The sequence below is a fragment of the Carcharhinus amblyrhynchos genome, chromosome 4 (genome assembly GCF_965287045.1).
Source record: "Carcharhinus amblyrhynchos chromosome 4, sCarAmb.v2.hapA, whole genome shotgun sequence".
NCBI lineage: Eukaryota > Metazoa > Chordata > Chondrichthyes > Carcharhiniformes > Carcharhinidae > Carcharhinus > Carcharhinus amblyrhynchos.
The window spans coordinates 84,575,666-84,603,497 of record NC_137327.1 but is presented as its reverse complement, the minus strand read 5'-3'; the positions used below and the strand labels follow the sequence as shown (position 1 = coordinate 84,603,497).

Sequence of the window (27,832 nt, the reverse complement as noted above, 5' to 3'; positions counted from 1 at the left end):
AGGCTGAAGGGTGATCTTTTGAGGTCCATAACATAATGGGGGGCACAGATCAGTTAGATAGTCAATAAATTTTCTGAAAGGTAAGGGAGTCTAAAACTAGAGGGCATAGGTTTAAAATGAGAGGGGAGAGATATAAAAGCATCCAGAGGGGCAATTTTTTTCACACAGATGGTGGAGAGTGTCTGGAACAAGCTGCCAGAGGTAGTAGTAGAGGTGTGTACAATTTTGAACAATTGTACAATTTTATACAATTATACAATTTTATCGACGGATATGGGCCAAATACAGGCAATTGGGATTAGCTTAGGGGTTAAAAAAAAGGTGGCATGGACATGCTGTAAATCTCTATGATTCTATAACTTATATGTGGCAACTCTATAACTTATATGTGGCAATAACACTTCCTGGACTACTCTGGACGAGCTCTGCAGTATACAGCAGAATAGATATCAAGATCTGTGGTGATCTATTATGTGCTGCACAGCCTCATCATCATGTGGGATCTGCCCACCACTAGCTATACAGTGATCAGCTGCATGCAGGATCAGGAAGAAGGCAAGATAGGAGTGGAAGGAAGGAGATAACCTAGGCTTTCTGCTCAGGCTATCTGTGAACAACTCATCTGAGTGCATTGCAACTAACCACAATTCCAAGTTCCACATGTTACCCTATCATTGCCCATCATATTGTCTGCATTGTTGTAGGGCAAAAGGAAAATTCACCACAAAAAAAAACTCCACCCAGTTTGGGTAGCTGCTACTCATGCTACATGGAAGCTGCAACATCCACCATTAGATGTGACTGTAAGTGTTTGAATGGAGTTAGCCACCACTTTTATAAAAACCTTGCCAAGACCAGTCCTCTGGTACAACACTGCTATACTAAAAAAAAAGGCTGCGTCCACTACAACAAATTAAAACCTATGCACTGTGTCTATGTAACCCATGGTCCAGACTGAGAGTGCGAGCTTAGACATCCTGCCCCACACCTCTCAATGGATGAGCTCCCGCTTGCTCAATAGGGAACCCATATTCCACCAAGCCCATGGGGAGATCTGTTAATGATGCCTATCCCCTTATGGCCATTATAACAACTTCTATGCCGGCAAGGATGGACTTTATGCTCTTCTAAGCAAAGCCCTGTGCTAAATCTGTATTGGATTTCTTCATGATCCTTGGTATTGATTGCAGGCTTTCTGGGAGGCTTTCCCAGTGCACCAAGCATTTTGTTGAGCATATGCATCAGTGTTCTTCTATAGACTGCCCCATCAACATGATCATCTGAATTGTCTTGTGAACCCACTTGTGACCTCTCCCTCTGGCAAACTGACATCTGCACCATGCTTCCTGCCTGTCTACTGTGCTGCCCACAAGTGTCCGGTGTCTCATCACAGGTAGATCTTGCCTCTAATCTATCTCCTAAGATATGAACTGCCAATATTTGAGCTGGTGCATGTGAGAATGAAATCAAGTGACATGAAAAGATAACTTATAGGTTGTGGATGAATGCAGAAGATGTGGGCAGGGGTTCTCAATGAATACGTTACCTTTGCTAAGGAGAGGATGATTCAGATGTTTGAGTTAAAGAGAAGTGTGAAATATTAGATAAAATAAGCACAGTGAGAAAGGAAGTACTAGAGGGACTGGAACCCTTGAAGATGGATAAATCACGATGGTTGGGTGGATTGTGTGGTAGGCTGTTGAAGCAAATAAGGAAGGAACAACAGGTGCTCTGAGGATCACTTTCCAATCTTCACTCAATACAGGAGAAGTCCCAGAAGATTGGAAGGTTTGTGACCATTATAACATTATTTTAAAAGGATACAGGAGAGAGGCCAAAAAATTATAGGCTGACCAGTCTGACGTTGGTGGTGGGCAAATTATTGGAAACAATTCTGCGACAGGAAAAGCTGTCACTGAGGAAAGCACAGATTGAGTCGGAAGAGTCAGCATTGTTTTCTTCAGGGAAGATTGTGTCTTACCATCTTAATCGATTATTTTGAGAAAGTAACAATAGGACTGAAAAGAGTAGGATAGTGAATTTCAATGCAGCATTTTACGAGGTTCCACATGGCAGACTGGTCAGAAAAGTGACATCTCATGGGATACGGGGGAAGGTGACAGGTAGAAGGTATTCAATACAAAGGCAGGGTATAATGCTGGAACTGTATAAAATGCTCGTTAACACACAGTTAGAATTTTGTGTACAGCTCTTGTCGCCATATCACAGGAAGGAGATCATTGCTCTGGAGAGAGTGCAAAGGAGATTTACAAAATTGACTCAGTTACAGGAAATAAAGAGTAATGGTTGAAGGATGAATTTGTGAATGGAAAAAGGTTTCCAGCACAAAAATTGACCTTGCAGTTGATAGTTAAGAGGATAGCTCTCGACTCCAGAATGCATCAATGGTTTTATTAAGTGGGCAGAGAAGTGGCAAATGGCATTCAATCTGGAAAAATGTGAGGTAATGCATTGGGAAGGGCAAACAAAGCCAGGTAATACTCAATAAATGGAAAGCTATTGAAGATGATTGAAGAAGTGAGAAACCATGTAGTGCATGTCCTTGAAGGTGACCAGACTTCCCGGTGTTCTCCCCATGTCTGTGGGTTTCCTCCAGATACTCCATCTCCTCCCATAGTCCAAAAGATGTACATTGGCCATGCCAAATCCTTCCTCAATGTATCCAAACAGGTTCCATGAGTGTGGCGACTGCAGGATTTTCACAGTAACTTCACTACAATTTTAATGTAAGTCTATTTGTGATTAATAAACGGACTTTAACTTTTAAGTAGTCAAGGTGGTCAATAAATTATTTGAAATGCTTTCCTTTATTGGTTAAGGTATTGGATACAAAGAAAGGGTTGTAATGCTGGAACTATATACAGTAATGTTGGTTAGGACACAGCTGGAATTTTGTGTCCAGTTCTTGTGAGTTGTTGTCACCACATTACAGGAAGGAGATCATTGCTCTGGAGAGAATGTAGAGGAGATTAACAAGAAATGTTGCCAGGGCTTAAAAATTGCAGCAATAAGGAGAGCTTAGATAGGCTAGGGTTGTTTTCCTCAGAACAGAGGAGGCTAAGGGGTGATCAAATTGAGATGTACAAAATTATAAGGGGCCTAGTTAGGGTAGACAGGAAAGGCTTGTTTCTCCAAGTTGAGGGGCCAAGACATGGACTGTGAGTTTCTTTTATGTTTAAGTTTATTTATTAGTGTCATAACTAGGCTTACATTAACATTGCAATGAAGTTATTGTGAAAATCCCCTAGTCGTCACACTCTGACACCTTTTCGGGTACACTGACGGGAGAATTTGGCATGGCCAATTCACGTAACCAGCCCGGCTTTCGAACTGTGGGAAGAAACCGGAGCACCCAATGGAAACCCACGCAGACACGGGGAGAATGTGCAGACTCCACACAGATAGTGACCCAAGCTGAGAATCAAACTGGGTGCCTGCCACTGCGAGGCAGCAGTGCTAACCACTATGTCACATTGTCATGTTAACAGTGTTAAATATATGAGGATGAAATGACAGATATATATGGGATGTAAGAAGCTTGACCGATAGAGACTGTTGGTAGCTGAGAGGTGCGGATGTAATGATCTGAGCAGTGGCTGAGGCTGGTGGTGCATTTGGCAGCACATGGAATTTGAACAAATGCTCGCTGACCTGAGACCACATCTGGAGTACTGTGTACGGACGGCATTGGTCTCTTTATTTAAGAAAGGATAGAAATGCATTGAAAGCAGTTCAAAGACGGTTTACTAGACTAGTACCTAGAATGGGCAGTTATCTTAAAAAAGGCTGAATAGGCTAGGGTTGTATCCGCTGGAGTTTAGAAGAGATGATTTGATTGAAACAGGGTACTGAGGGGTCTGAACAGGGAGATAGAAAAGGTTGTTTCCTCTTGCAGAATCTAATTCAAAAATAAGGGATCACCCATTTACGACAGAAGTCTTGTGGTTCAATGGATAGCATCCCTGCCTCTAATCCAGAAGCTTTAGGTTTGAGCCCCACCGCAGGACCTCGCTCCTCCTTTCCAACACCTTCTCCAAGATTTTCAGTGAGGCATCCAAAAACTTTGAGCCTGTCCCTCCTCTGCTATGATGTTCCTCACCCTTCATTCACCTTTCTAAATCAAGGCCAGTCTGCACTCTCAGGTGGAACAGAAAGAGCCATGGCACTATTTTAGAAAAGTGCAGGGCAGTTATCCCTTATATCCTGGTCAATGCCTTTCCTCCAGTCAACAAGAAACAAACACATTGGGCAGAATTTTGCCATCTTGTGGTAGCAGAACACAGACTATACAAAGGTCCATTGATCTCAGGTGGGATTTTCCAGTCTTGTGATGTGCACGGTCAAAAAGTCTCACCCATTATCTCAGTACCATTTTGGTGTTTGCTGTGCACACATTGGCTGACGTGTTTCCTATATTCCAATGGTGACGGCACATCAAAAATACTTCACGGTTGGGGACATCTGGTAATCATGGAAGGTGTGATTTTAAATCTATTTTTCCCCAGGTTAGATTCCCTTGAATCCTGACTCCAAGCAGGTGCATATTAGCTTTAAGCAAGCCTCAAGTAGTGTTAATGATGATACAGGACCCCCTGCTGATGTGTCCAGCCAATAAAATATGTGATTAATGCTCGTTTGACATGAGACTTCATAGTTGTCGTGCTGCATGTGTTATTTTGAATGAGCTCGCATTAGTCACACATTGCCATCCCTGTGCCTATTCTCAGGGGAAATGCAATTTCGTTCTTATCAAATTCCCCCATTGTTGTATTTTTATTGGTTTAATTTGTGTTTCCCAATTTGAGCAGTTCAGTACAAATGTCATCTCTAGTCCTCCTTGTCTCGCTCCCCAAGTTTTTCCATGAATCGTCAAGCTTTTAGTTAGCCCTCATTATCATGCTTTTGGCTTTGCACTGTCCAATTTTTGATTTTCAATTCTTTTAGATCCATGTGTTATACATACACAGCCACTTAAATAAAGATGTCATTAATTATGGCCCGCCTACGACTGTATCCAATAACCTCCTGCTGTGAAGTGCACAAATGTGGATATTGGATAAAGAGAAAATCAAGCTTTTCTTTTCTGTCCGCCATAATTCAATATTCTGCCAGAATGATCACAAAGATAATTACAGACGAGGGAAGCCAAATAGGCTTATCGAGCTTCCATGGAAACCCACAGTCTTCATACAAATTCACAGATAAAAAGTAGGCACTTGTGTGAATGAACAAGAGAGAGCTTACGCCTGTGGAATTGTAAGTTTGAGCTTTGGCAGAGAAAAGAGAATGGGTAAATGTACACAGCAAAATAATGAACTAGCCTGTCTGAGTAACGTGTTTTTGTGTTTTTAGTGTTGCATTTAGAGTAAAACAAATTTTGGAAAGCCAGTGTTAGTTTTTCCACATTTATTAAGTTCATCAATGTCAAGTTTCCGTGAAGTAATGTGTTCGACAGTGCTATTATTTGTAGCAACGGGAGGTACATTTCCTCTGCTCAAGATGGAGCCTGCACTGTTGTTCTTAACCACATCTTGGAACTGCAAAAAATGGGTTTGATAGCCTCTGGCCTGATTTCAATTTTGATCAATTGGCCTGAATCAAGTTACTCACTAGAAATTGCAACTCATTTATGCCATGTCATTAGAGAGGTTATAAAGGAAACAAGCCATCTAGATTGAATGAGGGGGTGAGGGCAGGGAACATATGCATAAGGTGCCTAGAACAACTTTCATACACTCCCAAAAGTATTTCACTAATATGAAGGTAAATGCAATATTGTACTATACCAGCTGAACCAGTTTTCTTTTCAATCTAGCTACTTAAAATCAAAGTTTAAAATGGCTAAAGGATTGAAACTCTGATGGAACCTGTGTTGCAATAAGTTACGTTTTATTATTTCTTTGGAGTGACCCAGTGCTGCTATATATGCACAAATCTGTAATTATGCAAGCAAGGACATGCAAAATTTTAAAAAAAGGAAACGTTCAAAGAAGTCAGATGTTAACTGCTTCTTAAAAAAAGAAAATGCTGGAAATACAAAGCATTTTGCTTCACACAAAACCCTTCTGTTAAGTAAGGGACAATTGAAAATAATAGAGACATTAATAACAGTGCTTGATTGTTTTTCAGGAGAGCTTAAGGAAGGAATTAAAGGGCTGGATAGTCTTTGCTGGCTGCTTACTGTCACAGCAGATAATGACAAGAGAGTAACAAAGGATAGGCAGCAGTTCCAAGTCAAAGAAAAAGAAAATCAACATGGTGTATCATGAGTGCCTGAAATGATCTAATATTGCTTGCTCTACACAATCATCAAAATGTGCAGATTACTGTCATGGTGCATTGCCTAAAGCCCTAAATGCTATTTTCATTTGCATCTTCCTTCCAAACTCTTTTCAAATTCACATTCATCAATTTAGAATCATAGAATCCCTACAGTGTACAAGGAAGCCATTTGACCCATTGAGCCGGCACCGACAACAATCCCACCCAGGCCATATCCCCGCTAACTGCACTTATTTACCCAACTAATCCCCCTAACTCTAAGGGGCAATTTAGCATGGCCAATCCACCTAACGCGCACATCTTTGGAGTGTGGGAGAAAACTAGAGCACCTGGAGGAAACCCACACAGACACAGAGAGAACATGCAAACTCTACCTGAGGCCAGAATTAAACTTGGGTCACTGGAGCTGTGAAGCAGCAGTGCTAACAACTGTGTCAATGTGCTGCTCAATATAAAAGCAAAATATTGCGGATGCTGGGATCTGAAGCAAAAACAGAAAATGCTGGAAAACCTCAGTATGTTTAACAGCATCTGTGGAGAGAGAATAGTCAGTGTTTCAAGTCAGGATGACCCTTCATCAGAGCTCACACCCATTAATAGCTGGAAACTGCTCTGGATGGGACATTTCAATGTCCATGGCCAGGAATGGTTCACGAGCACCACAACTGACCAAGCTGGCAGGGTCTTGAAGGACAGAGCTGCTAGACTTGGAATGTGGCAGATGGTCAGACAAACAACCTGAAGGAAATATTTACTTGACCTTATCCTTGCTGATCTACCTGTCTCAAGGGAAATCCATCCATGACAGAATTGGTAAGAGTGACAACAGCACAATCCTCGTGGAGACAAACATCGACACTGAGAATGTCCTCTATGTAATGTTTGATGCTATTACTGTGTTATATATTCAGATCAGATCTAGCAGCTCAAAACTGGGCATCCATGAGACACTATGAGCCATAAGCAGCAGCTGAATTATATTCTTACACAATCTATAGGCTCATAGCGCAGCATCTCCCTCATTCTGCCAATACAATCAAAACACAGGCTCTTTATTTCAGGGAATGTGACCATCACTAGATAAGCTAGCATTTTCCTAACAACCATTGAGATGCACTCTTGAGCTGCTGCAATCCATTTGGTTTGGTATACCCTCAGTGCTATTAGGAAGTTGCTGCAGGGTTTTGACCCAGCAACAGGAAGTTAAAGTAATATAGTTCCAAGCCGAGATGGTGTATGGCTTGGAGAAGAAATTGTGGGTGCTGATGTTCCCATACATATGCTGCCATTGTCCTTCTAGATGCTAAATGTTACAGGTTTGGGAGGTGCAGTTGAAGGAAACTTGGCAAATTGCTACAGTGCATTGGTGGTGGAGCTAGCGAATGTTTTCAGTGGTGGATGGGGTGCTGATCAAGAAGGCTACACTATCCCGGATGGTATTGACCTTCATGAGTGTTGTTGGAGCTGCACTGATCAAGGCAAATGGAGAGTATTCCATTACATTCCTCATTTGTGCCTTGTAGATAGTGGACAGGCTTTGGAGAGTCAACAGATGAGTTACTGGCCACAAAATGCCCAGCCCCTGACTTGCCTTTTTTAGTCAAATTATTTACATGGCTAGTCCAGTTCAGTTTTTTGTCGCTGGTAATCCTTAGGATGTTGATGGTGGGGGATTCAGCAATGGTAATGCTGTTGAATGTCAAAGAGAGGTGGTCAGATTCTCATGTTTTGTAGATGGTTACCCGTCACTTGTGTCATACAAATATTACTTGCCACTTATCTGTGTTGAATACTATCCAAATCTTGCTGCCTTTGTGAGTGGTGCTGAACATTGTTCAATCATCTGTTATGGTTCAGGTCAGAAACTCCAAAGTGTTTTCTGGAGCCTGCCTGGGTCATATGTTTTGCACCTTGAATTTGGCTAGGATAAGCATGATAGATTTCACTTCAGGTATGATTCAAATGACTTACTAGGGAGCTTTTATCACAATTTATTTAAGAATACAGTTAACATGCATAGTAAGAAAATGATAAGAACTTTTATCAATTACAAACAAGAAACAGACAAACATGATATAGTATAACTCTTAACAAATATATCTGATATGTAATCAAACCAATCCCGTAGGCAAAAGACCCTTTTCACAGGTTTAACACATCAAAGACAAAAGCTCATGTGATGCTGGACTTCAGTCCTTTGGATGAAGTCTGCAGTTCTCTGGATAGACTCAGAGCAGTTTGAAGTCAGAGCAGCTTCCCAGAACACCAGGGATTCTAGGCAAACCTCCAACAGCTGATTCCCCCTTCAAAAAGGCAAGACTTTGCTTTCAACTAACCAGCAGAATTTCCAAAACTAGGGAGAAAGAGACTTTTTTTCCCTTGATGCCCCTTCTAAAATTAAAACTGAAACCTGCAGCTCCTAATTGAAAATGAAAAAAAACTATCACCTGATCTGCCAACCAGTTTACCTCCTAACAATGCAGAGTCATAAACATCCCAGTAAAAATAAACAAATTCCTGTTTAAACAGGGATAAAAATTCTCTCGTAGACAGCCCAGCAACAATGAGAAAAACAAACTGAAAAAGTTTGTTTACAATTGCAGAGTACATGATTAACAAAAAAAGCTTCTTAAAGGTTCACTAACATCATAATCTCCTATGTGTTGATCTTCTGCCTTAAGAGATCCATACCTTGTGGCATCACAGGCTCTGTCAGCTGTAGCATACATCTGAATTGTTTTGAACAATCCTTATGTGAGTCAGCTTTCTGAATGTCTTTTGAAATCCAACTTACACTACATTTAATGTTTTCCTTTAACTATCGATTAAGTCACTTGTACATTTACATGACTTGCCTTTAAGAAATCTCAGCTGCTTGTTGGGTGTAAGTGATTTATGTAAAGTGAGTCACAGAAGTTTTATTCCATATCCTTGTGGACATTAACTTACTGCATAAAGCCATCCTAGTTAGTGATGCAGAGTGACACCAACAGAGCGGATTCAATTCCTGCACCAGCTGAGGTTATTCATGAAGACCCCTCCTTCTCAACTTTGCCTCTTGCCTGAGATGCTAAATCATCACCAGTCAACTCTTCTGGCCAAAGGGAGAACAGCCTTTAGTCATCTGGGGCAATGGTGATTTTACCTTTAAAGCTGTCCAAAATTTAATATTTCAAATATCTCAATAGGGTACAACACAGAAAATATTATAAAACAAGAAATTTGTACATTTAAAAATAAAAATGATTCAAATTTCACTAATTTAGGGAGAATCCTTTTTTTTGTGAAAATAGATTATGCAAAGTCTAATATTCTATCCTTAATTTTTTTTTTGTTGAGTTTATTAAATGATGCCATTCAGGCTGAATTCTCAGTTTATGTAAATATGATTACAGTCTATTTATAGCAGTGATGCTAAATTTATAATCAGAGGTGAGCATTGCTCTCCTGCATAAACAATAAAACAAAATGGTGTCAGCATATTGCAGCTCTGTGATACACAGTCGATATTCACTACCCTAGGCTCATTCATACATGAAGAATCATCATTTAGGTGCAGTACTGAAGTTTGACTGTAGGATAGCAGTAGTGTCCTACCAGAGCCAGCCCGTTCAGGACGGGGGACACTGGGCAAGGAAAGAGAAAGAAATGCTTTTCGTTTACTTCAGCCTAAGATTTAAGGCACAACCTGGTATAGGTCTGAGCCGTGCAACTGAGAAAGTGCCAGGTTCAAAGTGTGAATGGATGTTATTGAAGATCTTTGGGAACTCACCACAGTAGAAGTCTTTTCATTTTCTTCTCATCTTGAAGCTTTTCTTCCATTAGAAAGGGAAAAGGCATTTGGCCATATGATTGGTGACAGTTCCTTGATATTGATAGTGCTGAATTGCCAACAATTGTTTAGCACACATTTTAAGCACATTTGGTGTCAATTTTAACTGCCTTTGCCTGGTGTGAAGGCCTCTATGGTGTGAGTAGCCTTGGTTTGTTGACATAGATAATGCAGCTGGCTTCATTTTGACTGGTGCTCAAAGTGCCCATTTCTAGTAATTGGCCTATGTAAATATGGGAAGCAAAGTTCTACAAGAACATAAAAACATAAGAAATAGGAGCAGGAGTAGGCCATCTAGCCCTTCGAGCCTGCCCCGCCATTCAATAAGATCATGACTGATCTGAAGTGGATCAGTTCCACTTTCCCGCTTTCTCCCCATAACTCTTAATTCCCTTGTCTATCAGAAATCTATCTACCTGTGACTTAAATATATTCGACAAGGTAGCCCCCACCACTCCAATGGGCAGACAATTCCAGAGATTCACCACCCTCTGAGTGAAGAAATTCCTCCTCAACTGCGTTCTAAACTGCGCCCCCCCCCCCCCCACTTATTTTGAGACTGTGCCCTCTAGTTCTGTTTTCCCTTCTAAGCGGAAAGAATCTCTCTACCTCTACCCTATCTAGCCCCTTCATTTTCTTGTAAGTCTCTATAAGATCCCCCCTCAGCCTTCTAAACTCCAACAAGTACAGGCCCAGTCTATTTAATCTCTCCTCATAAACTAACCCCCTCATCTCCAGTATCAGCTTGGTGAACCTTCTCTGTACTCCCTCCAAGGCCAATATATCCTTACGCAAACAAGGGGACCAAAACTGCACACGGTACTCCAGTTGCGGCCTCACCAGTGTTTTGTACAGTTGCAGCAAGACCTCCCTGCTTTTATATTCTATCCCCCTCGCTATAAAGACCAACATTCCATTCGCCTTCTTGATCACCTGCTGCACCTGCAAACTGAGTTTTTGCAATTCGTGCACAAGGACCCCCAGGTCCCTCTGCAACATAGCATGCTGCAGCTGTTCACCCTTTAAATAATATTCCCTCCTACTATTATTTCTACCAAAGTGGATAACCTCACATTTGCTGACGTTATACTCCATCTGCCAGGTTGTCGTCCACTCACTCAGCCTATCCAGATCTCTCTGCAGACTTTCCGCGTCCTCCATGCAATTCGCTTTTCCACTCATCTTTGTGTCATCAGCAAATTTTGTTATCCTACACTCAGCCCCCTCCTCCAGATCATCTACGTAAATGGTAAACAGTTGAGGCCCCAGCACCGATCCCTGTGGCACTCCACTAGTCACCAACTGTCAACCAGTAAAGCATCCACTGATTCCAACTCTCTGCTTCCTGTTAGATAACTATGATGTAATTAGGACCCCGAATGCCATTGTTAGTCTGAGCATCATGCAGGTTTGATCTGTTTCAGAAGCAATGAAATTCAAGAGTGCACCCAACTTAAGTGTCAAACATAGTGTCCTTCTGGGAGCCACCAAAGTAATCTAAGCCACTGCCAGCTGAGCTCTGCACCCTCCACTTCACCTCATGATTACCATAACCACCCCACCCCACAATGAATTTGCTGAATTCGACATATCTTGAAGCCTCTTGATGCTTGGGGCAAATTCCATCAGGATGTCTAATTGACATCCCAAAGTTCAATGTCAAATTTAAATAAAGCCAAGACCTCAAAATTTTAGGGGGCCTCTTTGTTGCCAAATTAGGTAATTGGCTGACTACATGTCAAAGTGACCCCCATTGTGAGAGGGACAAACTTTAGCTCCTGTGATATGAAAACTCTCACAGCTTTGGTGTCGTGACATGCGGGTATGCATGGGATACTATCATCCATCATTGTCACTGGCAAGAGCCATATAATGTTGGATAGCTGGCAGATCCATTGCTTACTAACTCTTCATCTGTATTTTAACTTTTAACTGTTGACTACACAATTCTGAACAGGAGCCTTGTCTCCAAAAATTAAAAACAATGCCAGACATTGGTGGAGTCAATGGGAAAGAATATAGAAAAAGATAAAATGGGCGACTGGTCTGATCTGATTAAAGCAGTTTTACACCCATGCCCAAATTGGAAGTTCTGCACCCTTATTCAGCAGGACACACTTTACCGGAACCAATGGTTTACAGTAACCAAGTGAATCAAGTTATGTGAACTCCAAAATTTTTCACTGGTTTTTGGGTTCATATTTTATGATTTTCTCAGTTCATCATATTAGATGTTATGAAGACAAAAGGTTGTAACTAGGGAATAACTATATCTTTTTTAAATGATAGTTTACATAATCACACATTTAAGCTGACTAGTTTAAAACTTGGGAAGATTTCCTGCATGCGCTGTGTAGCATGAAATTATGATACTATTTATAGAACAATTTTATTACACGTAGCTCAGAGATGAAGCTTTCTCACTTACTGGTGTATTTTCATGCCAGCTTGGGAATTGGTTGTTAACTTAAATGACACACAATCCTTAGAACTGAAACTGTAGAAGAGATATATTCTATGTTACAGTACATGGTTGACATTGCAAAGACTCGTGAACTTTTCATTGCTGAATCAATGGTGCAACCTCTAATTTGGATATCATTATAGACAGGGTATAAGAATCTAAGAAATGGGAATTGAAACATACCTTTGGCTTGCTCCACCATTTGATAAGATCATGACTGATCTGATTGTGGCCATATCTCCACCTTTCTGCCTGCCACTCATAACCTTTGACTCCCTTGTTGATCAAAAGTCTGTCGAACTCAGCCTTGAATCCATTCAATATACCAGCCTCTACTGCTTTCTGGAGTAGAAAATTCCAACAATAAACAGCCCTCTGAGAGATGAAATTCCTCCTCATTTCTGCCTTAAATGCAAGACCAAATATTTTGAGACTGTGCCCTGTGTCCCGGATTCCCCCACAATTGAAAACATCCTTTCAGCACCTACTCTGTCAAGCCCCACTCAGAATCTTATATGTGATAATAAGATCATCTCTCATTTTTCTGAGGACCAATGATTATAGGTCCAACCTACTTAACCTTTCCCCATAAACAACCCATTCATCTGAGCAGCACAGTAGTTAGCACTGCTGCCTCATAGTGTCAGGAACCTGGATTTGATTTCTGGTTTGGGTCACTGTCTGTGTGAGTGGAGTCTACACTTTCTCCCCGTGTCTGTTTCCTCTGGGTCCTCTGGTTTCCTCCCACAGTCCCAAAGACATGCATTAGCCATGCTAAATTCTTGCTCAGTGTACCCCAACAGGTGTTGGAGTGTAGTGACTAGGGAACCTTCACAGTAACTTGATTGCAGTGTTAATGTAAGCCTACTTGTGACACTAATAAATAATCTTAAACTGAGGAATCACCTCTGAACTGCCTCAAAGCAAGTATAATGTCCTTAAATAGGGAGACTATAATGATGCATTGTCAGATTGAATAAAAAGGGATTTACTTAGTGATCTTGAAGAGCAACAGGACACTTGCAGCTAGCTCTAAATGACACTGCCAAGCAGAACTCCTACGCCCGGAATGATTCTCCACTCTGAGTGGAATTTTACCATTATGCTCACTCGAGTTTTGTACGATCCCGCCCGAGGCCGATGGAGAATGCTGCTCTCTGAGCCCAAGCATGCTGATGAAATTCCAGCCTCTGAGTCCTGATTGGTCACTCAGGCCAGGTGACCTTTAGTCTGCTGTGTTGCCCTTAAAGCGACTATTACCATATCAACCAAAGTATATGCAATACTTCAGGTGTCTTCTCACCAATGCTCTCTACATTGTAATAAGACCTCAATACTTTTGTACGTAATAAAGGACAACATTCTATTTGTCTCCCAAAGTACTTGCTGTACCTGCATGCTAACATTTTGTGATTCATGTACAAGGGTCCCAGCATTTTACTGTCTCTCTCCATTTCAACACTATTTTCCTTTCAGCTTTGCAGTTTTTTAATACCTCAATAAGTAACTGTTTACTCACTGTAATCCCAAGTCTTACACCGTTTTCATCATTGATGTTTCTTAAATATTAATCATTTTTGAAAAGTGAGCACTGGTGGGAAGACAGTGATGAGCGTTGATCATTTGTAATGATTTCGTGCAGTCGAGTGAAATGTTTGCCCACTTCTGAGGGCAGTTGAAATCATATTAGCCTGGAACTGAAACCACCTATTAGCCAGACTGAAATGACAGATTTCCATCTTTACAAAACATTTGTGAATTAGTTTTTACTTTCCTGAAGGTTTTATGGGCATTATCTTTATGTTCTTAAATTGAATCCAAGTTCTGAATTGAGTTAATATTCTCTGGATTATTAATTCAGATCTCTGGACTACCAGTAATAAATACATTATGCTATTATCACCCTATGGAGTTTTGTTCTGTGCGGCGGGCTGGGATTCTCTGATCTCATATGCCCCACCACCACTGCCAGCGAGAACAGAAAATTCAATGCTCCACCAAAACTCCATTCACTGCAACGAGAACGGAGAATTCCAGCTGCGGGTGATATCAGAGAATTCCAGCCGTGGGCTTTCGTTTATCACCTCAATTTAAAACAAAATAGTCACTCATTAAGGAACAATATTTGGTGTAACTTTAAATTCTGCAACATATCCCATTAATTTCTACATAGCATGCATGTTTTGGTGTTGCATTTTTCATAAAATTCCCAGCAACAGTGAAACTAATGGTTTTGGAACAATAACAAGTCATTTCTAACAGCCATCATCAGTGCTTTACAGAAGTGAAACTATACTATGCCTCTGTTTTAACACTTATTTTTCATTTCTTTTCTCAAGGATTTAATACGACGGGACATACTTTACTACAAATGTAGAATTGATATGGACAAATATGAAATTAATGACATTATTGACGGGAGAGATGACGAATTTAATGTTAATGCCAAGAATGCCTTCAAACTTAAGAACAAGGAAACAGAGGAAGTGCACTTATTCTGTGTAAAGAAGCCAGAGGAGAAGCAAAGATGGTTGCGAGCACTTCACGAAGAGAGGAAAATGGTTCAAGAAGATGAAAAGATAGGCAAGATCATTTGTTATTTCTCTTTCTCTGCTGAATGCATTGTGCCACATGATATATTTATTGTAAGAACCACGTCAGTTTGTTGAACTTGTGCACAGCAGCCTGCTTTATCACATAAATGTTGCATCGGTAAGGAAAATGCAGGATTCTGGATGGGATGGCACAAATTATAAAGACTAACTCTGTTGAAGTGTACTTTAGATTGATAATGGGACACTGGAGAAATATGGGCAAGGAAATTTACAGAACTTTCAACTATTTTACTAGAAAGCCTCTGACTATTATGGGTTAACTAGTATAAAAGAATGCCTTTTTTATCAGCAACCCAAGGGAAATTGGATTCCAGAAGCTATCAGAGTCTTCTTTACCTTTGTCACAATTGTTCAGAGACAGAACTTTTGCTGCTATTGGCATTTTATCAACACAAAAGTGCCTTATAATTCTCCCTTTTTTTTACTATAGGGATTGCTTAGGGTTGAATGTCTAGCACATTCACTGCTTTAACCTCAACAGAACCGTATTATGATGGCTAGAGGTTAGACTGGGCTACTCATATATCTGGTCCCAGCCTCATGTTAGGAATTTCAAGCTTTCCCTGCTCAAGAAAGGCCACTGATGTAAAGGTTGAAGGAATCTCCTGCGCTGTGAATTCCTGTGTCCCTTTAAAGTGAGAAGTCTCACAACATCAGGCTAAAGTCCAACAGATTTATTTGGTAGCAAATGCCATTAGCTTTGGGGGCTGAAGGGCAAAGCCCCAAAAGCTAGTGTCATTTGCTACCAAATAAACTTGTTGGACTTTAACCTGGTGTTGTGAGACTTCTTACTGTGTTTACCCCAGTCCAACACCGGCATCTCCACATCATCCCTTTAAAGACCATAGGAGTAATATGCCTATCACTAATGAAACTAGAGGCCAAGTGGAAATTCAGGCTGCCATGGATGTTGCTTCAACTGGTGTGACCCTAATTGTGTGGGCACTTGCTGTGAGCATGATCATTGAAGGATTTCCTCCGAATGCTGAAAACCTGGGGAGGGCATCTTATCATATTCATATCAGTATACATACTCTGGGCAGATTGCAGCTCCCTTGTGTTCTATTGACATTATTGGAACAATGACTCATGCATTATGCTTGGTAGCAATACAGAAACAGTAGCTTTAAATGTGGGAGTTTATTCAATGATGATCAATGAATTAGTGTTGCACTTAAAATTGGGAAAGAACTTTCAATTATGCCTTTAACAGAAACAGCACTTCTTAGAGCAATAGACCGGTGGCTTTGTCAGATCTCTTCGTTGGGTGGAGATATAGTGAAATAAATGAATAATGCTCACAAGATGGCCTTGACTGTATGCTGTGCAAAGAAGATACAAGTAGGATAATATCTCCAGTGCAAAAGCAGGCAGGCTAACAAAGACTACACTTCAAATGGTGTAATTTCAAGACTGCTGTTTATTGTTGCTTGACCGTGACAATCTCTTATCAATGGATTATTTTGTTCATGAGCGGTCCTGTCTGATTATGCATTTCTGAAGGTTTTGCCAGTTATTATATGTTGATATGCTCATTAACTCAGATAACACTGGAGTTAAATTCAGAAAGCAGAGGCTATTAAATTCCGTTGGTTCTGGAGAGTGTGGATTTGGAAGTGAATTGAAGGGTGAAGTGTATGTTGTTTCTCATGCAGTGGATTCCGTACTTGCATCCATGATGAAAGCACGACAACTGAGTCACTCCTGTCCTCATCTAACATAGTAAGAAGTCTCACAACACCAGTTTAAAGTCCAACAAGTTTATTTGATAGCAAGCCCTCAAGCTTTCTGGGTTTACCCCTTCGTCAGGTGAGTGGAGAGTTCTGGTCTCAAACAGAGCATATAGAGGCACACACGGTTTACAGAATACTGATTAGAATGTGAGTCTTTACAGCTAACAAATTCTTAAAAGTGCAGACAATGTGAGTGGAGATAGCATTGAGCATAGATTAAGCTCTGTTTGAGACCAGAACTAAGAGGTGTTGTGAGACTTCTTACTGTGTTTACCTCAGTCCATCGCCGGCATCTCCACATCTGACATCTGCATATACAGGAATCATCATGATCAGGAACGTGAGCCCAGTTTTTTTTTAAATTGACATCCTTTTTCTGTGAATGTCAAGCAATGGGTTTTTTTTGCTGGTGCATATTGCATGCTCCCAATTAGATGTGCTGAGGTCAATCACAATTACAAAGCAAACCCCCAGCCTGAATGCTGGGGACTTGCACAGTTATGTTAAGGGAAGTAGGAGGCATTTTGGCAAACATTCAGTTATTTTATAGAGTCTTTTTCTTAACCGATGAAAAATACATCTGAGCCTGAATCATTCACAGAATCATAGAATCCTTATCGTGCAGAAGGAGGCCATTAAGCCCATTGAGTCTGCACTGACCCTCTGAAAGAGTTTCTTGCCCTCTCTTGTCCCTCTCTGCCACCCTATCCCTGTTCCTCCACACACTTGCCAAGTCTAATCTATCTAACCTATGTATCTTGGGGCTCTAAAGGGCAATTTAGCATGGTCATTCGATCTAACCTGCACATCATTGGAGTGTGGGAGGAAACTGGAGCACTTGATGAGACCCATGCAGACACAAGGAAAACGTGCAAAATCCACACGGATACTCACCCAACACTGGAATTGAACCCAGGTCCCTGGTGATGTGAGGTAGCAGTAGTCACCACTGTGCCACTGTACTACACTCATTCACTCATCCCTTTGGGATATTGAACTATGAACTTGCTGCTTGTTGAATGCAATTGTGGATCTGCTGTTTTGGCCATGATGAAAGGAGGTTTATTCTACTTAGCACTGAAGGCATCCCCCTTACAAGACAAAGTTCAATCTGTGTTAGAGGAGGTGGCAGAACTGCTGAATTCAGTATCCAACAACCAGAAGGCCTCAGACTAGATGAGAAAGAGGAGAAAATTTACGGCTATGTTATCATGCAAACCCTTAGATTAAGTAACAGTGTATGTAAACCTTGAACTATTTCCTGCCAACCCATGCACTTTTACTGCAGTGTGTTCAAAGCACCTGGAAAATCCTATAGCTCTTCAGTTTAACATGCATGTATCTCCTTGCTGCTGTAAGCATATGACCCAGATGAAACTTAAAACTTAATCTATTGTAGTTCAGCTGAATTATGTTCTCCACCATCAATATTCCAAGTAAACGTAGGTGAATAGGGCTTGCTCACTGACACACATAAGCTGGGAAGACAGATTGAGCTGATTTTTGTGTAGGTGGTAGAAGTGCCACCATTGGATCTGAAAGCAAGAGATGACCCCACTTCAGCTGGTGACAGGAACTGGGGTAGCATATTTCTGGTGGTCGCCAATTAAAAGGTCACCCCGGGATCACTGACCAAGTAGAAGTGACAGCCCATCCCCCATAAGCTGCTAGGCCAACACCTTTCACAGGGAAAATGTTGGAAGCCATTATTAAAGCTGTCAGGCAGATGGGCAGAGCCAACATGGTTTTATGAAAGGGAAATAATAACCCATTTATTTGAGCTCTTTGAAGGAGGCACATGTCCTGTGGATCAAGGGAAACCTAGGGATGTGCTGTACTTAGATTTACAGAAGCAATTGATAAGGTGCCATATCAATGGCTATTGCATAAAATAAAAGCCCATGATGTAGAGGGTAACATATTGTCATGGATTGAAGATTGATTCGTTAACAGGAGACAGAGTTGGCATAAATGGGGTATTATCTGTTTGGCACAGGGATCTCAACTTTTTTATAACTTACATTAATGACATGGATGAAAGGATTAAACGTATGGTTGCTAAATTTTCTGATGCCACAAAAATAGGTAGGAAAGTTAATTGTGAAGAGAACATAAAGAGGGACATAGGTTCAGTGAGTAGGCAAAAGTTTAGCAAATGGAGTATATTCTGGGCAAATGTGAAATTGTCCATTTTGGCAGGAAGAATAAAAAAGAAGCTTATTATCTAAAGAGCAGGAGATTGCAGAGCTCTGGAGATGCAGAAAGATCTGGGTGTCCAAATGCATGAATACAATTGGCCGGTTTACAGGTCCAGCAATTAATTAAGAAAACTAATAAAATGTAAAACTAATAAAATGTTGAAGGGAGTTAATTACAAAAGTAGGGAGGTTATGCTTCAATTGTACATTGTGTTGGTGAGACTATGTCTGGAGTATTGCATACAGTACTTTCTCCGTGTCTGAGGAAAGAATTAAATGTGTTAGAAACAGTTCAGAGAAGAATTACTAGACTAAAACCAGGAATGAGCGTGGTGTCTGATGAGGAATGGTTAGAAAGGTTAGCCTTGTATCCTCTAGAGCAAGGGTCTCCAAACTATGGCCCACAGGCCACATCCGGATCAGAGTTTGGAGACCGCTGCCTCTAGAGTTTAGAAGAGTCAGAGGTGACTTGATCAGGCTGTAAGATCCTGAGGATTATTGACTGTGTGGATGTGGAGTGAATGTTTCCTCTTGCTGGAGAATCTAGAACGAAGGGATCACTTATTTAAGATGGAGGTGAGGAAAATCTTTTTCTCTTGAAAGATCATGGATTTTTGGAACTCTCTGCCTCAAAAAGTAGTGAAAGTTGAACGTTCTGATATTTTAAAGCAGAGCGATATAGATTCTTGATTAACAAGGCTGTGAAAGTTACTGGGGTACGCAGAAATTTGGGGTTGAGGTTACAATCAGGCCCTGAAAATCTATACTTTTTGAAACAAACACCTTTTTGTAATATTGACAGCAGTGTGCTTGATTATATTAGCATCTATTTTAGAACCCAAATGCATCGGGCCTCAGCCTTTCATAGGCGTTTGCTCAGTAGCTAGTTAACAGCAGAACTGCCACACTATTCAAGAATGGTCATTAGTGTAGATGCAGATGAAGCTCTGAAATTTGCAGTTTCCATGTCCTGCAGCATCAGTCTGACCTGACATATGGCTGACAGAGGTATGCTTGAACTCAGCACATTTGGTCTAGGCTGAAATTGTGGCCTGCACTTACAGGGACTATTTTCTTTTTGTAAATGTTAAAAAGAAATTTGTTAGGGAGCAGCAAACAAATGATTTATCAGGGATCCAGACCTCGAGTCTACCCCACCATGATATTCTCCCACTCCCCAATTCACCCTCATTTGCCAAGAATGGTCTCCATCCCATCAGAGTTTCTATTTGCTTCACTAAGTTCTGGATAAGACTACCTTTGACAGTCAAATTAGGAATTATCCCCCAGACTTTTGAGAGAGGTGTATCTCAACATTTGTACTGAGATCTGCCTCACAGCATATTTCAGACCTAAAATATTGACCATTGTGAAAAATACATCAGAAATCTGTCTGATGCATCTATTCACTTTGGCCGTGTTCCACTCACTTCCTGCTTGAAATGTGACCCAAACGACAACTCCTCCAGTGTCAGCTCAGTCTACTTGAGGTTTGAACAAATACACTTGCAAAACATGGAAGGATTTAATGAAGACCCCTAATGTACAAGTAGATATATGGCAGTGTGCATCATCTCCCATAAAAATAAAATACTCTGAATGGTGAAGAGCACAACTAAGGCCACAAAATGCAAGATGGTATCTGTTACCAACCCAAATTTGTTACACTGGCCAAAAGTGAGATGTTGCCAAAAATAAGGTAGATCTAATTATTTTTAGATAGTTAGAACTGGTATAATTAATACAGAGAAATACCTGAATGTGTTTCATAAAACAGGAAGGGATTAAGACATTCATTACTCATTTAGTCTCTCCCTCTGGTGCAGTCACTGTCTCTTCATGTGTCCTTTACTGATCAGTCTGACTTTTCTCCTGACTATCTGATGAATCCCTCGCCAGTTTAACTTCCTGCTACGCTAATTAACACCTCCTGAATCGACAGAAAACTGCCGCTCCAGGCAGTGCTTTACTTCGCAAGCTAGGTTAATTTACTTGAAGGTTAGTACTATGTCCAATCTTGATTCATAATCTATAGTAAAACCTGAAAATGACTTACCAGAACTTACTCACTGAACCTAATTCATTATTCACTCAGTCTCCATCTCACTCCAGCATAGTCAGCTGTCCCCTCGTACTGTATGAATACGTGGTTAAAATGGGTTTGAGGGTTAAAATAAATAAAGAGACATAATTAGATACTGTGTTAAGTTTGATGGAGCCAATTTTCCCACCATTCCACCTCTGTGCATTCCTAGTTCCCCAAAGTTGAACAAAGCAGTTTTAGCATGCTATCTTCTGATTTATACTTTATTGACCAACCAATAAATCTCACATTTTATTTGCTTTGGGCAGTGCTGTTACACTGATATCTGAGCTAAATTTTTCAGTCCATTTTAGCTTGTCAAGTGCACCTTCATCAATAACAATCTATGCATTATCCATTAAAGATAAATGGGAGCAATTCTCTCAGCCCACTGGCCATCGGGGGGCAGTGCCAAAAGGATGGGGCCTAATGGGGCAGGGCCTAATAGGGGCCACTTAGGGGGAGCTTCAGTAGGGATGGGGGGTCCGGCTGCAACTCTACACTTGGACTGAGTGACAGAGGGAGGGAGGTCAGCGATCGGGGCTGGCCACTGGGCTGGGGGTGGGGGGTTGGAACTGTGGGGGGAGGGGGTTGGAACTGCAGGTTTGGGGAATGGTTGGGGAGATTGGTGGGGAGAGAGATTAAGGTGGGCCACTGGCTGGGGGGAGTGGGGGGGTGGTCATGGCTAGCCTGGATATGTTTGGGGGGGTCAGCGATCAGACCATGTGGGGGGTGGGGGTGGGGTTGGAGCGGCAGTGATGCGGGGTTGCAGGGCTGGCCAGCAATCAGGAACCTGGCAGTGCGGGGTTACTGCACGTGCGCTGATCTCAGCATTGACAGATTGGCGTATGTGCAATGGCCTGTCCAGCACTTTGCTGCCAGCCTTGCCAGTGGGAATAAGCACACTAGTGCACTCTGCAGTACACTGAGCGAGGGAGACTCATTTTGAAAATCCCACTGAAAAAAAACAATGGGATTTACACCAGCTTCCACACGAATTCGACACTTTGGACATTTTTGGGAGGATCGGCTCCAAAGTCCCTGATAACCATTGGCTGTTCCCCCCTTTTAAGAAAAAGAATATCTGGTGATGATTCAATCACATCTCAAGAGAGGGGCAAGGTTGAGAAGGTGATCCTTCATGAATAACCTCAGCTGGTATGGGAATTGAAGCCACGCCATTGGTGTTGCTCTGCATCGCTAACCAGCTGTCCAGCCAACTGAGCTTAACCAACCCATCATCCATTCCAGACTTGAAACATCTACTATTCCTTCTAAATTGCAATACCTTGCATTTGTTTACAACTAATTCCGCAGATTTTATTTAACTCATTTTGTAGGTTCTTTGCAGCTTTCTCCTTCCCAACTGCTCCATCCCTTCTTAATTTAGGATCATTTACAAATTTGGCCAGTTTTCATTTGATTTCTGAATCAATGACTTAAAAACATATTCGGAATAGTAGCCATGGAACTTTAACTTTTTGGATGGTTTGCCTTTGATTGTACAAATCCCTGTGAGATAGAGATCAAGATAATGGAAACTGTGTACAATCTGTTGAAAGAAATGGACATAATAGCCTTATCTCATTTCATGCCAACATATATAACAGTAAGTGGTGAACAGGTTCACATGATTGTGTTAAATTAACATTATTGGGGCTTCTTCCATTTATATTTCGGTGTTCCTCTTTCATTGCATTGGAGTTTTATTATTTCTGTGATGTGAATTATTCTGATAAGGATCTGGCATGATGACGGTGAGTGAGAAGGAATGCCTGCCAAAAAAGGAATAATTGGATGGGATGGGGTGGGGTGTGGGGGGAGGGGGGGGCAGGGTGGAGAAAGCAACACAGTGACTCATGTTTTTATTAGATCTGTGCTAAGAACCAGAAATAACTTGCCATATGATTTTTCAGAGTGTGGAAAGATGTTTTCTTCAGATGAAATTCTGGAATATTCACTTATAGATGTAAAAAAATTCAAATGAGAAACAGCAGTGATAACTTAGTTCACACATTGATGTCTGGCTGTAGGCAAGCTTTAATCTTCATTCCTATGCATTCATTCACGAAGAGCAGATGCCTTACGGGGAAACCCACTGATGTGAAATTAATGTTCTTATGCAAATTAAATTTTTTCCTAACTTTGCCCCTTTTTCACTCCATCTCTGCTGAAGGCATTGAGGCTTGCTCAGGTGTGCAAATACATCAGTGCCAAACTAATTGGCATCATTTCTGGCTAGTGATTGTGGATTGCTAGTCGAAGCAAAGTGCCTCAATGTAAATCTGTCATTTGAACTCCATGTGAGAAAGTTGTCCTCCAAATGGACTTAAATCATAGAATGATGCAGAACCAAATGAGGCCATTCAGCCCATCATGTTGCTGCTGGCTCTTGGAAAGAGCTTTCCAAATAGTCTTATTTTGCTGCTTTGTCATCAAATCCCTGCATTTTCTTTTCCTTTGAAGTTTTTATTCAATTCTCCTTTGAAAGTCATTATTGAAATTGTTTCCACCATTCTTCCAGCCCATAACAGCCCGCTGAAGAGAAAAGCACCCCCCACCCCATCTCCTTTTTGTTGGTGACCTTTAGGCTGTATCCCCTTGATGTGAACTTATCTGCCACTCATAAACGGTTTTGCCTTATTTACTTTATCAAACTCTTCATAATTTTGAATATCTCTAGAAAATATTCCCTTAACCTCAGGACAACAACTCCAACTTCTTTAACCCCTCCGTGTAATCAAAATTTAATGTATTGTTAAACTGCCCCCTGTCGATTCTGATGAAGGATGCAAATCTGAAAATCAGAACGGTGTTTTTTCCTTTTCTTTGTGGCAGATGACTGACCTGCTCAGGATTTCAGTCATTTCAGGTTTTTATTTCAAATCCAATTCCCTAGTCTTGAGCAAAAGAGAAGGATTAGCATTTAATCCCACTTTAGTTAACTCCCCATACAGTTAAGATGCAAGTCGAGTGTGCTGTACATGATGCATAAGGAACAGCTTGTCTGCCAAGGACCACAAGGCTGGAGACTGGAGCAGCAAATGTCTGACAGATTGAATAAGTACAGCTGCTTAATGGCATCTTCATGTGAACAGGGATTACAGTGCAATTGACAATAAGAAGTGCCCAGAGCTGTGTAGGAGTTAATCCATCGACATCAAATGTTGCCTAGCAGCTGCTAAGAAAATACAAATTAACCCAGTTAGAGTCAGTCATAGACTTATCCATATGTACCATCCCAGCCAATAACCCACACAAAAAAACACATTGACCCTGCTCAGCAGCACCGTCCATGTTTTCATCTTCAATTATCAGTCAAAGAATTACCACTGCAGACCAAACTGATCAGTATTGAATGACTTGCAACTACATGTGAAAAGCTGTCAGGACAATAGACATGAAGGGGACGATTCTCCCATTCCAACCCACTAATGTTTTGGGTTGGGAGACACGTGCACGCGCCAATTTGCAGGATTTGCGCAGGCATTCCTGATGCATGCGGTCTCCTATTGCTGGTAAGCAGACATGGTCGGACCACACTGGAAACCGGTGGAAAGAGCAGATAAGTCATTTTAATCTATTTGTAATGTAATTTAAATTACATTATTGGGCCCAGAACTGCATCCTCCAGCCCAATAGCATCTCCCACCCCACCAAGAAGTTTCAGTCTGGCAGGGTTCAGAATAGCTGCCCACATTCGGGGAACTATTGGGAGACCCTGCTGGAGTGAAGATGGAGCATTCAGAGCCCCACCAGTGGTCAGGTGATGGGGGGTTGGTGCCTCCTGGGCATGGGCATCTGGCAGTACCAGCCTGTGCCCCCTAGCACTGTAAGAAATCTCACAACACCATCAGGTGAAGGGGCAATGCTCCAAAAGCTAATGGCTTGTGCTACCAAATAAACCTGTTAGACTTTAACCGGGTGTTATGAGACTTCTTACTGTGTTTACCCCAGTCCAACGCTGGTATTTCCACATCATGGCCCCCTAGCACTGCCCAAGGGGCAAAGTGCCATGCCCAGGGGGCACCTTGGCACTGCCCACGGCAATGGGCAGTGCTAAGGCAGGGCCTAGGGGGCAGTGCCAGGTATGGGGCCAGCTAGGGCTGGGGCCTAGGGGCAATCGATGGGGGGAGGGTGGTCTTGCTGCCACTGTGCGTGTGGATCGGTTGGGGCTGGAGGGAGGCCAGCGATCGGGGTCTGCCTCCTGTGAGATTGTAAGATTTTTGTAATCATGAAATTCCATTTTTACGCAGTTAGATTGCATACCTGTTCACTTTATAAACTTTGTAAATGGGGGTCTGCCGGGATGGGGGTATCATCATAGCTGGGTGGGGGTAGGCTGGACATTGGGGCACTCCAGGACGGGGGAGTTTGGGGCTGGCCTGGGGGCCACGATTGGGACGTTATCAGGGAGGCTGAAGGGGCTGCAATGCAGGGGTTCCGGCCTGGCCAGCAAAGTGCGTGAATAGGCCACGCCCGCTGAGTTTTTAATGATATTCCCAATTGTGACCTCTACAGTGCACGGAGTGTGGAAAATTTGAGTCTGAGCTCTCACTGAAAAAACAATCATGAATTACACAATTTTTCCCCTCAATTCAGCACTTAGAATTTTTTTTGGGAGAATCGCCTCCAAATTATTTTGTTTGGCTGCCATTCCAAGCCAATTGCTGAGGAACATTACTGCCCAGTTTGGAATGTCTATGATAAATGTGACTCCATCAGTGATATTGTGAAATACACAATGCCTCTGCATTTAATTGGCATTAGCATATGAAAACCATTCTTTCATTGCAACAGAAATATGTCACAGTCACTACTGCATGTTCCATCCACGTACAATGGCAGCAACAAGACCATGTCTTCAGTGAGTTCCAAAACTATCATTTCATATTTGGATGCAAATATTAGCTGACTTGCATAATATAATGCAACCCTCCCACTCCAAGCCTCAGCCCAGTTTACAGAAAATAATTGGAAATAAAAAGAAATTTTAATTGTGTATGTGTACTGCTCCTAGTGCTCCCAGTGTAGCATGAAACACAACAAATATTTCCGTCACACCCACATTGGAACCATCCCACAGACTGTTCTCATGAATCATCCAACTGGAGTGTCCAGCCCTAGGGATTTGGTTGAGAAAGATCCAGTGAGGTGGGTTTCCTGGCAAGTTGGCAGCATGCTATCCCACTGAAGCCAGGCACCACAGACTGTGGAGGAAATGCCAGAGAGCAGACTGAAACCACTGTACTGTCAGACATGATTTCAGCTGTTACAGCAACATTTCATGAGCTGACACCCAGGGGCTGAAAGCCATCCCAATAGGTTATATTGCCAATCTCAGTCCAAAAAAGTCAAGCAAAAATCTCATTTCAATATGTTAGCATGAGAGTTAAGCCCAACCTTGTTCTTCCCCTAGCATTCAGGTATTTTTCAGCAGGAGTTTTTGGATAGTGATAAGGAGTAGGGATCAGAGTATAACCTTTCATACTTCTGAGGTATGAGGTCCCTTCTACCATCCTGCTTGAGGTCAGCTATTTCAGGACAGACAGATCATTGAATTTGTGACTTTGCTAAAGTATATGTTTCAGTTTCGTATTGTTCTTACCAAAGTCAGAGGAGTGCAAAAACAGGTTTTTAAACTTAAAAAAAAGTTTAGAAGAAGCTAAAATATGATACTAAGTTATATTTATTTTTCAAATGATAGAAAAGAGAGGTTCTTCATTCGCTCTCTACTGACATGACACATTTTCCAAGTAATCAGAGGCAGGAAAGCAATGTAGATACTTCATTACATTTGCAAGTTATATTTTCCCTAACTACGCATGTATTAACTAAAGAGTATTGATCTTCTCACACTAGTTACTGATATATCTGTAATGTATCTACAGTAAAGAATTTCAGAGGTTAGAGTTTGGAAGATCATAAGATTGGCTTGGGAGGAGAATGCCAGCAGCGCTGTCTCTTCCAATTATTACACCAACCAACTTTTTAAGATGAGTCCAAGGCCCTGGTTTCAACTGCTTTTCACACAAGTATAAGTGTCACTTTACCCGCTGTACTTTTTTATACATGTTCTCAGGACATGGCTGACAATGGTAACGCTGCACTTATTGCTATTGGCCTGAATAGTTGATGTTCGACTTTCTTTTTAAGCTGCTACTGTGCTTATGATAACCACAGCTCCTACAATGGTATTAGATTGGAAATCCCAATTTGTATATTTCCTAGTGTTTGTCCTGAATTTAACCTTTGCCACACTGAACTGTCAATCTGCCATACTACTTTATTTGCTTAACTGATCTATTGCTAAAAATATCCTCAAGACATCACTTTAAAAGGAAACCTAGAAGCTAACAAAATACTATGGGTTTCAACTGTGAAGAGTAAAAATCAGGTTCCAAATGTAGTCCTCAAGTATATAACGTCATAATATTGGTATCATAGTCTGTTGTTGTCTTACTGATTTCATTTCAATATCAGATGGTTTCTGAGGTACATTAATACAGCAGTGCCAGTGTAATTCAGGAACAATGTTTGTAGTGAAGGTTAAGTGTATAACCTACTCTAAAAGGTAATCTTGCATTCCTTGACATTTTCATTA

The 27,832-nt window shown here is 41.4% G+C and overlaps 1 protein-coding gene across 3 annotated transcripts in view; it reads left to right on the top strand.

The window, feature by feature from the left end:
• Window positions 1–27,832, top strand: part of arhgef9a (Cdc42 guanine nucleotide exchange factor (GEF) 9a) — a 292,494-nt gene that overhangs the window by 250,514 nt on the left and 14,148 nt on the right. For all 3 annotated transcript variants that reach the window (XM_080187433.1, XM_080187431.1, XM_080187432.1), the window contains exon 8: window positions 14,939–15,182. In XM_080187433.1, the coding sequence (XP_080043559.1) occupies window positions 14,939–15,182 (244 nt within the window). The remainder of the gene's footprint in view (window positions 1–14,938; window positions 15,183–27,832) is intronic.